Source organism: Eumetopias jubatus, unplaced genomic scaffold, assembly GCF_037043125.1.
Source record: "Eumetopias jubatus isolate StellerSeaLion01/CBP00866 unplaced genomic scaffold, mEumJub1_p1.0 scaffold_12, whole genome shotgun sequence".
Classification (NCBI taxonomy): Eukaryota; Metazoa; Chordata; class Mammalia; order Carnivora; family Otariidae; genus Eumetopias; species Eumetopias jubatus.
The window spans coordinates 94140989-94155854 of NW_028274818.1; the positions used below are offsets into that span (position 1 = coordinate 94140989).

Below are 14866 nucleotides of genomic sequence, written 5' to 3' on the forward strand. Positions count from 1 at the left end.
CATTTTAATTTTCTGCAAATTACTATGCATGGCTTTTTAAAAAGTAATTCAAAATTATAATGAAAAAGGCAGCCCCCTGTATCCTTTCACCTTGTTCCCTAAAGACCACTTTGTTGAACTCTTTTTATGAATCTGAATTATATCATACATACAGTAAAATGCACAGTTCTTAAGTGTAAACTTCGCTGAGTTTTGACAAATACATACAACCGTGTTAACCGTCACCCAGAACAAAATATAGAGCATTGATGACCCCTGCATGTTTCGTTGTGCACTTTTCAATCACTACACAACTTTTCACTGTGGTAAAATACATGTAACAAAAATTAACCACTTTAGACCTTACAATTCAATAGCATTTAGGACATTAACAATATGCAACTATCATCACTATTTTTATCACCTCTAAAGGAAACTCCCTACCCTTGAAATAGCCACTCCCGGGGCGCTTGGGTGGCTCAGTTGGTTAAGCGACTGCCTTCCGCTCAGGTCATGATCCTGGAGTCCCGGGATCGAGTCCCACATGGGGCTCTCTGCTCAGTAGGGAGTCTGCTTCTCCCTCCGACCCTCTTCCCTCTCGTGCTCTCTATCTCTCATTCTCTCTCTCTCAAATAAATAAATAAAATCTTAAAAAAAAAAAAGAAATACCACTCCCCATTCTCCCTGCCTCCATTGCTTGACAATCACGAATGTTTCTGTCTCTGTGGATTTACTTTTTCTGGATACTTCACATAAATGGAATCATGCAGTATGTGGCCTTTCGTGTGTGGCTCGTGACAGCAAAATGTTTTCAAGGTTCATCGATGTAGCATTTATCAGTATCTTACTCCTTTTTTATGGTTGAATAATATTCCATTGTATGGATACAGGTTTTCCCTGCTGTCCCAAAGTAGAGCATTTCTATGAAACCTTTCATAAGCTGAAATGGTGTAAAGCAAAGAAGTAATTACCGCTAATTCATATGGAAAATTTTTTGAGCATTCCCAGACTCCAAAAATAACCTCTCTTAAGGCTTTACTGATACCTTAGGACACATCTTGCTAAAAGATGCACAGAATAAATGTAGGCCAAGCACAGATGCTCACGTATTTCAAAGCTCTAATAGCTTGATGCTGAGAGGCTGAGTGTAGCTCCCTGGGAAGGAGCTTGGTGGGGCCAGTCTCCCTGCTTGGGTTGTGAGCTGCCTCTAAAAGTAAAAATCCTCTTCAGATTTCTTTTGGTTAGTGAAAACAGGTACTAATGTAGGTTTTTCTTAAAATGAAGTGGCCTAATGGGAGCTTCTGAAAAGTGAGGGGACAGCTGGGGCACCTGGGTGATGCAGTCCTTTGGGCATTTGACTCTTGGTTTGGCTCAGGTTTGATCTTGGGGTTGTGGGATCAAGCCCTGTGTCCAGCTCCGTGCTCAATCTGCTTGTGTTTTTCTCTCCCTCTCCTTCTGCCCCTCCCCACTGTGCTCTCTCCCTCTCTCTCAAAATAAATAAAATAAATCTTAAAAAAAGAAAAAAGAAAAATGAGGGGACACCTGTATACCATATTTTGTTTATCCACTCATCAGTTGATGGAAATTTGAGTTGTTTTTACTTTTCGTGTTGCTGTGAACATTTGTGTAAGGCATTTTGTTTAATCGTTTTGAGATAAAATTCACTCATTAGATAATTCATGCATTTATTTATTTATTTTTTAAGATTTTATTTATTTATTTGACAGAGAGACACAGCGAGAGAGCGAACACAAGAGGGGGAAGTGGAGAGGGAGAAGCAGGCTTCCCGCAGAGCAGGGAGCCCAATGCAGGGCTCGATCCCACGACCCTGGGATCAGGACCTGAGCCGAAGGCAGATGCTTGACAACTGAGCCACCCAAGCGCCCCTAATTCATGCATTTAAATTGTACAGTTCAATGGGTTTGGGTATATTACATTATTTTTTTTAATTGTGGTAAAATATACAAGACATAGTATTTGCCACTTTAATCATTTTTAAGTTTACAGTTCAGTGGCATTAATTACATACATGCTGTGCGTCTATCACCACTCTTTCCGAAACATTTTCACCACTGCAAAAGGAAACTGGGAATCCACAAGGTGGTCGCTCCCCATTCTTTTCCCCAGCTCCTGGTAACTTCCAGCTTGCTTTATGTGCCTATGAATTTCCCTGTTCTAGGTACCTTATGTCAGTGGAACTGTATAACACCTGTCTTTTGTGTCTAACTTATTTCACTGCCATCTTAACCATTTTTTAAGTGTATGGTTCAGTGGTATTAAGTACATTCACATTGTTGCACAACCATCATCATCATCCTCTCTAAAACTTTTTCATCTTCACAAACTGAATCAATACACTTTTAACTCTTAGCCTTTCTTCTGGAGCTTGCATTTATGTATGTATGTATGTATGTATTTATAGATTTTATTTATTTAACAGAGAGAGAGACTGCGAGAGAGGGAACACAAGCAGGGGGAGTGGGAGAGGGAGAAGCAGGCTTCCCGCTGAGCAGGGAGCCCGATGAGGGGCTCAATCCCAGGACCCTTTTCTCCCTCTCCCTCTGCCTGCTGCTTCCCTTGCTTGTACACTCTCTCTGTCAAAAATAAATCTTAAAAAAAAATATGCTTTAGATTCTCTCCCTCTGCCCACCCCCAACCCCTGCTTGCTCCCACCCTGTGTACACATGCTCTCTCTCTCTCACTCAAAAAAACTCCTTAAAAAAATGCTTTTACTCTTGTTTCTTGATATATTAATTTTTTGTATTTATTTTTTTTAAAGATTTTATTTGTCAGAAAGAGAGAGAGCGTGTGCACAAGCAGGGGGAGCAGCAGGTAGAGGGAGAAGCAGACTCCCCACTGAGCGAGGAGGCCGATGCGGGACTTGATCCCAGGACTCTGGGATCATGACCTGAGCCAAAGGCAGATGCTTAACCGACTGAGCCACCCAAGCATCCCTTGATATATTCATTTTAGAAATTATTTGTGGGCATCTTGCTATGATACTTGCTCAGTTTCTAGCCCCATCTCCTTCACCTCTTTTCCCGACATAATGCAATAAATTATTATGAAATTTCCTGGGGCACCTGGGTGTCTCAGTAGGTTGAGCATCCGACTCTTGAGTTCAGCTCAGCTCATGATCTCAGGGTCTTGAGATCCAGCCTCATATCAGGCTCCGTGCTCAGCGCAAAGTCTGCTTGTTCTCTTCCCTCCCCATCTGCCCCTTCCCCTGCTTGCACGCTTGAAATCTATCTAAAATAAATAAATAAATAGCTAGATAAATAAATAACATCTTAAAAAAAAAGTCCTGTACATGCTATGATTATGTTTCCTTTCTTGTCAACTGTTTGCTCTTTTTTACTGAAACATACTTGACATAGAACATGTGTAAATGTAAGGTGTACAACATGTTGTTTTGATAAATTTATATATTGTAATATGATTGCCATTGTGATTGTTGGCCTTTTTAAAAATTTCCAGTTGTATTCCCTTTCAGTTGCATTATCTGTGCTTTCTGCTTTTTTTAAATTTTTATTTTTTTTAGATTTTATTTATTTATTTGAGAGAGAGTGAAATCAAGAGAGATCACAGAGGGAGAGGGAGAAGCAGACTCTCCTCTGAGCAGAGCCTAATGCGGGGCTCCATCCCAGGACCCTGGGATCATGACCCGAGCCAAAGGCAGACACTTAACCAACTGAGCCATCCAGGTGCCCCCGTTTTTTGTTTTTGTTTTTTATTAAAGATTTTATTTATTCATTTGAGAGAGAGACAAGCATGAGCGGGTCAGGGGCAGAGAGAGAAGCAGACTCCCTGCTGAGCTTGGAGCCTGATGGTTGGGCTCAATCCTGGGACTCCGAGACTGTGACCTGAGCTAAAGGCAGACGCTTAACTGACTGAGGCACCCAGGCGCCCCTCTGCTTCTTTAAGTTGTTTTAGATTACCAGGGATAGCATCAAATCTCAGATTACCATTTTTTCCCTGGGAAACCTCCTTCCTTGACCCCTCGGTCTTCTCTCTCCAGACTTGCCTGGGCCTCAGCTGTCATCCAGGGTCTGACTTCCCTACTGTCCTGAATTGTATCCTCTGCTTCCTAGTTTCAATATCTTCCTATTTTTTAGTGGAGATGGATCATCTTAATGGTTTGTGGCATTGGGCTATAGATACTAGATAGCTTTTTTTTTTTTTTAAGATTTTATTTATTTGTCAGAGAGAGATGGAGAGAGCATAAGCAGGGAGAGCGGCAGACAGAGGGAGAAGCATGCTCCCCGCTAAGCAAGGAGCCGGATGCGGGATTCGATCCCAGGACCCTAGGATCGTGACCTGAGCCGAAGGCAGCCGCTTAACCAACTGAGCCACCCAGGCGTCCCTAGATACTAGATAGCTTTATCCCATTGGGAATATTCCTGCAATCAGGCAGGATGCCAGATGCTCTTTGCTAAGCATGGGGCTAGTCGTTGGATTAACGAACAAAACCTACATCTCTGTTGACAGCAGTGCACTATCTGGTCTTGGAACCTTGGATCTCCTGCCTGCCCTAGCACACGCTGTCTCTCTTTTGTGTTCACAAATGTCCTTCATTGCTAAGTTAGTGCCTTCTCCGTCTTTATATTTTCTTGCCCCACCCTTGCTGTTTTTCACCTGGAATACTTCTGGCTTTTGGTATGACTTCTGCTGATTTCATCTCAACAATTACCTCCTTGTTCTGTAACTTTTTAAACTTGAGTCCCGGAGGGACCTCACTGCACTCATTGTGGTGAATAGTGTAGAAATGGAATAAGGAAAAACGTATCTTCAGATAAGAGTCTCCTTCTAAACGGAGAATCAACTTTACCTAAAGAGAAACTACAAAGGATTTCACCTGGACCAAAAAATAGTTTTGTTTACTCAGGTAGTATGTTATAAATCACTTCTTTTTGCACCAGGGATGGAGAAAACTTAAGGAGATGGAGCTAAACAATGAACTGGGTGTTAACTAATGAGATTGAAATAAAGGTTCAAGACTAAAACTGCCCCATCCTAAGTGGCTGATGTTATGTTGTTTTTCCTGCCAAACATTATAAAAATACAAAGATGCTCTTGCTTTCAAATTGTTTTATTGCCCACCAAACTGTATGTTTGTTCCAGAATCTTAATCAGACATAATTATAAGAAATTATAAAACATACAATGATACAGTTCATAAATTTTACTTGTGTATAACAAGCTGCATTTGAATTTTTTTTTAAAGATTTTACTTATTTGAGGGATGCCTGGGTGGCTCAGTCATTAAGCATCTGCCTTCGGCTCAGGTCATAATCCCAGGGTGCTGGGATTGAGCCCCACGTCTGGCTCCCTGCTCAGAGGGAGGCCTGCTTCTCCCTCTCCCATCCCCCTGCTTGTGTTCCTGCTCTCGCTATCTCTCTCTCTGTCAAATAAACAAATCTTTAAAAAAAAAAAAGATTTTATTTATTTGAGAGAGTGAGAGCGAGCAGGGGTAGGGGCACAGGGAGGGAGAGAATCTCAAGCCGACTCCACACTGAGCGCAGAGCCCCACACAGGGCTCATCTCACAAACCTGAGATCACGACCCGAGCTGAAACCAAGAGTCCAAGGCTCAACCGACTGAGCCACCCAGGCGTGCCAGCGTATCTGAATTTTAAGGGAGAGCTAAAGTTTCTTGCATAAAGCTTAGCCTTCTTCCATTGAAGTGTTTAGGGATGAAGTATAATGATGCCTGCAACTTACTGTGAAATAAGATGTATAAATGAACAGATAGGGGATGGATTCATTGATTGACATGTGATAAAGCAGCTTACTGTGAAATAAGATGTATAAATGAACAGTTAGGGGATGGATTCGATTGACATGTGATAAAGCAAATGTAGCACAATTATAGAATCTAGATTATAGAAAGGGTGTGAGTGTTTCCCAAAAAAATTCTTACAACTCTTTTGAACGAAAAATGTTAGTAAAACGTTGTGGGGGCACTCAGCCACTTGTTCTTCAAACTACGACGATCTGTGAGGTGCTTTCATGTTTTATCTCAGACAACCCTGTGGAGTTGCCAAGTGAGACAGTGAAGGCTTAGAAAGGTTGAATGATAAGCTTATGGCCCCACAGCTAGTGGGGACTGAGCCAAACCTGGAATCCAGGTCTTACCAATTCAGGAGAGCCTATGTGGTGTGGTAAAATAACACCCAGTTTCCATTCATAATCATCTTTGGAACCCAGGGGTTCCAAGAGCAGTCTCTTGTTCACAGAGATAACTGAGTCCCCCAGGACCACTCCTAGCATGCAGCTGTGCTTAGTCCCACCCACGTCCTGATTCCATCAATAGTCTCCTGATCAGAAGTACGGCTAGCAGATCAAAGTGGGTCAGAAAGACCCCTCCTAACTGCTGACACATACAAGCATTACACTAAAAACTACACTGGAGATACTTGGCCTTGATTTCAAGCCTAATCACAAGTAATTTACTCTCTTAAATAGAAGTGCCAACATTATGTTTCCAGTTGCTGTAGCCCAAGAACACATCTTTATTCAGGAGATGTAAAATCCGGACGACATGCAAATATCTGAAGAGAAAAACACTGCAATCACTAATTCATAAAAGTTTGAGGGGGAAAAAAAACCCCTTTACACTAAGCTTGACACTTTTGTGCACTAGGAGCAGAGTGAACATGGGGCAGGATGGTTCCCCACCTGAAGCCATTGTTCTCCTCCCTATGGTCACCTTCAAGATTTTAAGACCAAAGAGTGCCAACGGTGGCTTGACACCGCATGCGTCTCCTTGCCAGATGTCTCATCGGCACTGGGTAAAAGAATCCTTGGATGAGCTTCCCCCCGCCCCCCAGGGGATAGGCCCAAGGTGTGTTCTTGCATGTGGGGACCCCATCTCTGAGGAACAGGAGAGTTACAGGCCGAAAGCAGAATGCTCTAATGGAGAGAACAATCCGGGGGTGGGGTGGGGTGGAAAGCCAGGTAGGTAAATGATTTGCTGGGAAGAAACTCCAAGTGGGACTTGGAAGTGGGAGCAGGAGCTCAGAAAATGGGGTCAGCCTTCAGGTGGCCTTTCAGATTCCTGCCTCCTTCCAAAGGACCAGCTCTGTGCTCCCTTAACTCAGAGCTTTGTTTTCCTTCAATGCCTACTTCCTTTCCATTCCTTATCCCCCAAATGCATAAACTTTGCCTTTTCCCTTCCAAAGAAAACATCTCTTGTGAGCTCTATCACCCACATTCTTGAAATATATCTGGAAAGTACCGGAAATGAACTGGGGGATCCTGGCCTCCCAAAACAAGGATCGGCTCCGAGAGCCCTACTGCAGGCCGTCGCCACCTCAGCCTCTTGCCAGAGCAGTGGACCCACTGATGGGTTTCCAAGGCATACCTGCGCTTAAAGCCTTTCCCACACTATGGACAGGGGAAGGGCCGGCTGTCAGAGTGAATGCGCTGGTGACTGAGGAGGAGAGGAGTAGGTGAAGCGGAGGCCACAGTCTGGGCAAGGGTAGGGCTTCTCGCCCGTATGTGTGCGCCTGTGGATAGCCAGCAGGGAGCTGTAGGCAAAACGGAGGCCGCAGCTGGGACAGCTGTAGGGCTTCTCGCCTGTGTGTTTGCGCTGGTGGATGGCTAGCAGGTAGGGGTAAGTGAAGCGACTTTGGCAGTCTGGGCATGGGTAGGGCTTCTCCCCGCTGTGAGCCCGTCTATGGATGGCCAGGGAACCCCTCTGGCGGAAACGTCGTCCACAGTCAGGGCAGGAGTAGGGCTTTTCACCTGTGTGGATGACCTGATGCTGAAGCAGGTACTTGCGCTGGGAGAAATGAGCCTGGCACTGGTCACAGGGGAAGGGCTGCTCCCCAGAGTGGACCCGCTTGTGGTTGGCCAGGAGGGAGGGGTAGCTGAAGTTGCGGCCACAGTCTGGGCAAGAGTAGGGTGATTTGCGGGTAGTGGTGTCCTTGAACCAAGGCTTGACTGGGCTCCGCCCTGAGTTCCAGCAGAGCGCTGGGCAGGAGGCTCTGTGATTGGCACCAGATGGCCTGCTGGATGGTAACCACTCCTCGAGAGACACTTCCTCATGCTCCATCTCTTTTTGCTTTGGACTCTTCTTCAGTTCTTCTTTCTCTTCACTCTCATCCCTGGATCCTGAGACAGGGAAAAAGATAAAACCTGAAACTCAGGAGCACATTCCATACAGTGGCCTTCCCTGGGAGGCAGCATGAGTGTCTGAGTATATGGCAGTCTTTGAGACTGGGGCCTCATCAAGCCCAGAAAGCCATCCTGGAGTAAAAGCAAAATTCATCGTCTGGCTGGTGTTAACACAAGAAAGCTCTGAAAACTGGAGATAAATGGAGGTGTCAATAATATTGAACCCCTACTCTCAGGCAATGAGGGTGGTGATGGTCCCAGCCTTCATAGAGCTTACGGTCCTGAACCTGTTTATGATCCCTTTGCAAAATAGCCATTAAATGATCTCCCTTGGTGCCATTCAAGGCCATCGCCAAAATGTCTACACTTGGACTGTACTCCAGGTTCCACGGGAAGACCTGGGAACAAGCATTTATGACATGGCTGCAGAGAAAACACCTTTTCTTGATTTTAAGATCGCTGATGAATGACATTATCATTACAGTGTGATCCACATAATAGCCAAAAGGAACATTTGTCTTCATTTTATTACACAACAAAAACCAAATTACGGATGTGTTTCTCCTTTCCCTTGGCTGCCCTGGCAACTCGGGCACTATTTTGCACTAAACTGGGGATTCCCTGATTAATTAAGTGGTGCTGTAAGTCCCAATTTAGCTCTTCTATGAGCCATTCTGCAGTGACACTGGAACTTTCTGGAGATGAGGTGTAGGGAGACACGATGGGGCTTTGGAGGAGGCAGTGTGTACTGTGGATCCCAGTTGGGGGAAGGGGTTCTCAAAGGTCCCATACTGGGTTTGAAGTGAAGTACCTGTTACCTTACCCCTGTCTCTGATGACAGCTGCTCGGGTCTCACCCTCTGGATCCTGGGCCTCCGGGCTCCACGCCTCCACCTCTCCTTCCACCCAAGAAATAAAAGCGGGTTTAGGGCCTGAAAATCCTGCGGAGGGGAAACATTGGGTTCGGCTGAGAACCCGAGAGGGGAGGATGAGGGTGCTTCCTCAGTGCCCGACACTTCCAGCCCACTTGTCTCTGGGGACATCAGTTAGTCCCCGCTTCCCACGTATTACTGGGTCTTGGCTGGACCGCCGGGCCTCACCGAGCGCGCCCAGGAGGCCGTAGGTCTCCCGCATCACGTCCCGGTACAGGGCCCTCTGCGCGGGCCGCAGACAGCCCCACTCCTCGGGGGAGAAGTACACGGCCACGTCCGCGAAGCTCACGGCCCCGGGGCTGCTTTCTCTCGTCGGCCCTCTCCCGGCCTCCCCGGGTACATCCGCCGGGAGAGGGGCCAGGGGCGGCGCCATGGGCAAGCTCTCCAGTGCTACGCCAAGAGAGGCTTCCGGAATATGTGGAAACGCTAGAGCCTTCCTGGCTTCTGAAAAGGTCCTTAAGGGCCAGAGCACTGCCCTTGACCAACATGGCGTCCCTCCGGACTCAATCTCCCTTGCCTTTCCCGTCTGCGGTTAGGTACCAAGGGGAAAACCAGAAGGGAGGTTGGAGCCGCAGCGCAGCCAACCGTAGATGACGCGCGTTGATTGGACAGCGCTGGGTGGACTGGAGAAGACGGAAGGCTGTGATTGGTCGTGCCGGAGCGGCATATTTGAAAGGCTGAAGGGAAGGGAGTGACTGGTCTGAAGCTGGCGGGCGCTGAGGGACAGTAGGCTCTTTTTTCACCTGGCTTTTCCCCGGACAGGTCCTAAAAAAAGAGGTTTTGACGGGTTGGAGCTATTCCCTTCTACTACTACATGAGGCCGATGCTAGCAGATGCCGATGTCCCGGGCTTGGAGGTGAGTAAAAGCCGACGGGCTAAGGCCGATTCTGGAGATGTTGGAAGTGAGGGATGGCCCGTCCCCGCCTGCTCTGGGTACTCAGGGCAAGGCTACCCCGGTTCTTACCGGTATTTGATTTGACCCATGCCCCGAGGTCACAGATGTCTTGACTTTAACAGACTCAGCAGCTGAGGAACAGAAAGCCTAGGTGACTGCTCACGGGCGGCAGAGCCGGATTCAAAGTTATTTTCTGGCTTCCAGGTTCAGCTAAGCGCTAAGGCTTAGCTAAGTGCTTACTGTACCCTGTCTCAATCGGAAAACTTGTGTTTAAATTACAGCTTATAAATGAGTAATAAAACTGGGAAACGAATCAGATCATCTCTTAATCTGTTTTTCAGACTTTAACAACTAACATTCATAGGAGCAGCAAAGGAAAGTTCTAGAGATATAACAAAAAAGCTGACCATCCCCACAGTGCAACCACTTGGAACACATAGTATAGTTTTACAATTCATGTGGCTATGCATTCTATTTCATAATATAACCACATTCAATAGAATGCATAGTCAAAAGTAAGATTTGCAAATGTTGAACGCTCTTACACTACAGGTGGAGTGTAAGTTGGTACAACTACTTTGGAAAACTGGCAGTATCTACTAAAGCTAAATATATGCATACCTATGACCCAGCAATACCACTTCTCCCTGCCTACCCAACAAATGTGCATACATATGTTTACTGAAAGACATGTGCTCGAATGTTCACAGCAACAGTAGTTGCAATAGGCAAAACCCAGAAACTATCCACAACAGTAGAAAAACGAATTAAAATATTGTGGAATATTCATGGGAATACTATTTACAGAATACTATTCATAGAATACTGCTCAGAAATGAGAATGAATGATATAGAATTACAAGCATAATGTGGATGAATCTTGCAGACATGGTGTTGAGCAAAAGAAGCCAGACACAAAATAATATGTAATATGTGATTCCATTTATATAAAACATAAAATTTGGCAAAACTAATCCAAGCTATTACTAATCCAAGTTTTTTGTTTGTGAAGTGCTGATAATCTGTTTCTTGATCTAGATGCTGGTTACACAGAAGTGTTCCGTTTGTGAAAACCTGCACACTTATGTATGTGTGTTATGCTTCAATTAAAAAAAAAAGTCTCCTCCCTCTAGTTTTCCTTCCCCTTCCCAGAGGCAACCTCTGTTACCGGCTTCTTGTGTCCTTCTGGACATAATTTAGGTACATAAAAACATATATTTTTTTTTCTTTTCACAAGTAGCATAATAAACACCCTGTTCACTTTTCTTTTTTTCTCACTTGATGCATCCTGTAGATTGTTTAATTTCAGCACATATAGATTGCTTTTTTTAATGGCTGCGTACATAGTGTTCCGCTATATGGATAAAACAGTTTATTTAGTTCATTTTCTGTTGATGAGCAATTAGTTTGTTTCCAGTCTTACTACCATAAGATACTGTAATCACATCCTTAGATATACTTCTTTAGATGCATATATTAGCATGTCTGTAGAATAAAATTCTAGAAGCAGAATTGCTGATTCAAAGATTTTCTCCCAAATCCACAAGAAGCATTGATATCCAGAAGATATATTTATTTTGTATCTTCAAGATGCCCAATTTTGAGAAGCGTGGTTTTAAGGTCTTTTATTTATTCAGGTGACATGGCAGACAGAGTAATGGACACCAAAGATGTCCATGTTCTAATCCCTGAAACCTGGGAATATGTTATATTGGCAAACAGGACTTTGCAGATGTGATCAATCTAAGGATTTTCAGATGGGAAGACTATCTTGAATTATCCCAGTGTGTCCAATGTACTTACAATGATCCTTATTAAAGAGAGATAAGAGGCTCCTCTGGGCTCGGAGCTAGTTTGCAGCGACATGGCTAAAATGCACCAAGAAGGTCAGAATTGTCAGTAAATAAGGACCCATTATGGTGCCTCCGTCAGGAAAATGATGAAGAAAATCGAAATAAGGGGCGCTTGGGTGACTCAGTCGGTTAAGCCTCTGCCTACAGCTCAGGTCATGGTCCTGGAGTCCTGGGATCTAGCCCCGCATCGGGCTCCCTGCTCTGTGGGGAGTCTGCTTCTCCCTCTCTCTCTGCTCCTTACCTCCCAACTCATGCTCTCTCTCTCTCTCTCTCACTCTCTGAAATAAAATCTTAAAAAAAAAAATTGAAATAAGCCAGCACACCAAGTACATTTTTGCTCCTTCTGTGGCAAACCAAAGATGAAAACACGAGCTGTGACAATCTGGCATTGTGGTTCCTGCATGAAAATGATAGATGGTGGTGCCTGGACCTACGAGACTGCTTCTGTTGTCCATCAGAAGACTGAAGGAATTTTTTTCATTTGAAACATTGCTAGCCTATAATAAATGAGTTAATTTATGTAAACAAAAAAATGGGAGGGAGGAGGCAGGAAGATCAAAGTCGAAAAAGATGTGACAACAGAAACAGGTGGGAGTGATGGATTGCTGGAAAGGGGACACAAACCAAGGACTTTGGGCAGCCTCTAGAGGCTGGAAGAGGCAAGGGAAGGATTCTCCCCTAGAGACTGGCCAATGCAACCTTGCTAACACCTTGATTTTAGTCCTGTAAGACCTGTTTTCACACTTCTGACCTACAGAATTGTAAGATAATAAATTTGTGTTATTTTAAACCACCTAGTTTGGTAATTTCTTGTAGTAGCAATGAGAAACTAATCCAGGTAACCTTCCTGAGGAGCTCTTTCTGAGCTTTATCAGGTACTGTATTGGGTGTGGGAGCACTCTCCCAGCTCTGAATTCAAGAATTGAAGATCTGAAAGAAGCATTACTCAAAGAGATTATGCTGAATGAAAGAAGCCGTGGGCAGAAGAATACACACTGTAGGATTCCAGTTGTATGACATTTTATAACAGGGTAAATGAATCTGTGGTGGGGACACAATTAGAGCAGGAGTTGTCTCTGGCGGGATGGGGATGGGTTTAACCAGGAAGGGAACTTTGTTGCGTGACGGTAATGTTCTATATCCTGATAGAGGTTTAGGTGTAAGCATCGTCAACACTCAGCAAATACACACTTAAAATTTGTTTGCATTTTATTCTTTGTCAGTTTATTTTTTTAAAGATTTTTTAAAGATTTAAAGATTTTATTTATTTACTTGAGAGAAAGAGCACAAAGGGAGAGGGAGCACAGAGGCAGAGGGAGAAACAGACTCACTGCTGAGCATAGATATATATATTCCAGGAATATATCCCATTTGGTCATAGTGTATAACCCTTCTAATATGCTGCTTTGGTTTGCTAGTATTTTTTGAGGATTTTTCTATCAATATTTGTAAGGGATATTGGTCTGTAATTTTCTTTTCTTATAATGTCTTTGTCTAGCTTTGGTATCAGTGTAAGAGTTTTTAAAATATATTCTAGACTCAAATCCCTTTTCAGATATATCAGTTGGAAATATTTTTTCCCATTCAGCAGACCATCTTTTAATTCTCTTCAAGATCTCTTTTGAAGCACAAGTTTTAATCTTGATGAAATCAGTGTATCTATTTTTATCTTTCACCACTTGTGCTTTTTGTGTCATATCTAAGAAACCATTGCCTGATCCAAGATCACAAAGATTGACATCTGTGTGTACTGCTATGAGTTTTATAGTTTTAGCTCTTATATTTAGGTCTGTGGTTTGTCCATATTGAGTTATTTTTTTTCCTTAAGATTTTATTTGTTTGAGAGAGAGCACAGTGGGTGGAGGGGCAGAGGGACAAGCAGACTCCTCGCTGAGCAGGGAGCCCATTGCAGGGCTCGATCCCAGGACACTGAGATCATGACCTGAGCCGAAGGTAGATGCTTAGCCAACTGAGCCAACCGGGTCCTCAAATTAATTTTTATATATGGTTGAAGGTAGGGACCCAACTTCATTCTTTTGTATGTGTATATTTAGTCCCAACACCATTTGTTGAAAAGACCATTTCACTTTTTGAATTGTCTTGGCAATTTTGTTGAAAATCAATTGATCATAGGGGTGCTTGGCTGGCTCAGTTGGTAGAGCATGGGACTCTTGATCTGAGCATCATGAGTTCAAGCCCCACGTTGGGCATGGAGCCTACTTAAAAAGAAAAGAAAGAAAGGGGTGCCTGGGTGGCTCAGTCATTTAAGTGTCTGCCTTCGGCTGAGGTCATGATCCCAGGATCCTGGGATCAGCCCCACATCGAGTTTCCTGTTCAGTGGAGAGTCTGCTTCTCCCTCTCCTTCTGTTCCTCCCCCTGCTTGTGTTCTCTCTTTCAAATAAAATCTTTAAAAAAGAAAAAGAAGATCACTTGGTCATAGATATAAGGGTTTGTTTCTGGAAGGACATTTTCTCTTATTTAATAAATTCCTCACATTTAATCATTCCATCCTTCAGTTGCAGAGGAGTGTCTGCTGTGACCTAAATGGGAGTATAATGACTTAAGTGAAAATGTTGTAAGGTCCTTATATTTTACCTATAGTTTGGAGATTTTGGTCAACATTAGATTTTTTTCCTTCAAAAGATAAAAACCTTTTAAATCCTTTAGCAAGTCCCTGTGAAAATACTGTACTGTGTACAATAAAAGTGAAAGGTGAGTACCTAGTATCTGACACTTAGCTGACTGAGCCACCCAGGTGCCCCAGTGTTTTTCATTTTATTTATTTATGTATTTATGTATTTATTTACTTATTTATTTGACAGAGAGAGACACAGCGAAAGAGGGAACACAAGCAGGGGGAGTGGGAGAGGGAGAAGCAGGCTTCCCGCGGAGCAGGGAGCCTGATGCAGGGCTCGATCCCAGGACCCCGGGACCGTGACCTGAGCCAAAGGCAGACGCTTAACGACTGAGCCACCCAGGCGCCCCGTATTTTTCATTTTACATTAAAAATAGGCAGGAGCACCTGGGTGGCTCAGTCAGTTAAGTGACCCACTTTTTTTTTTTATATATATAGATTTTGTTTATTTATTTG

At 44.0% G+C, this 14866-nt stretch overlaps 1 protein-coding gene across 1 annotated transcript; it reads right to left on the reverse strand.

Moving 5' to 3' along the window:
- Positions 1–5057: 5057 nt before the first annotated feature.
- ZNF785 (zinc finger protein 785) lies at positions 5058–9545 on the reverse strand. Its single transcript, XM_028109773.2, is given in 4 exon segments — positions 5058–7422; positions 7424–8093; positions 8920–9036; positions 9196–9545. Coding segments are annotated over 4 exon segments (1233 nt in total). The 5' UTR covers positions 9401–9545; the 3' UTR covers positions 5058–7181.
- Positions 9546–14866: the final 5321 nt, after the last annotated feature.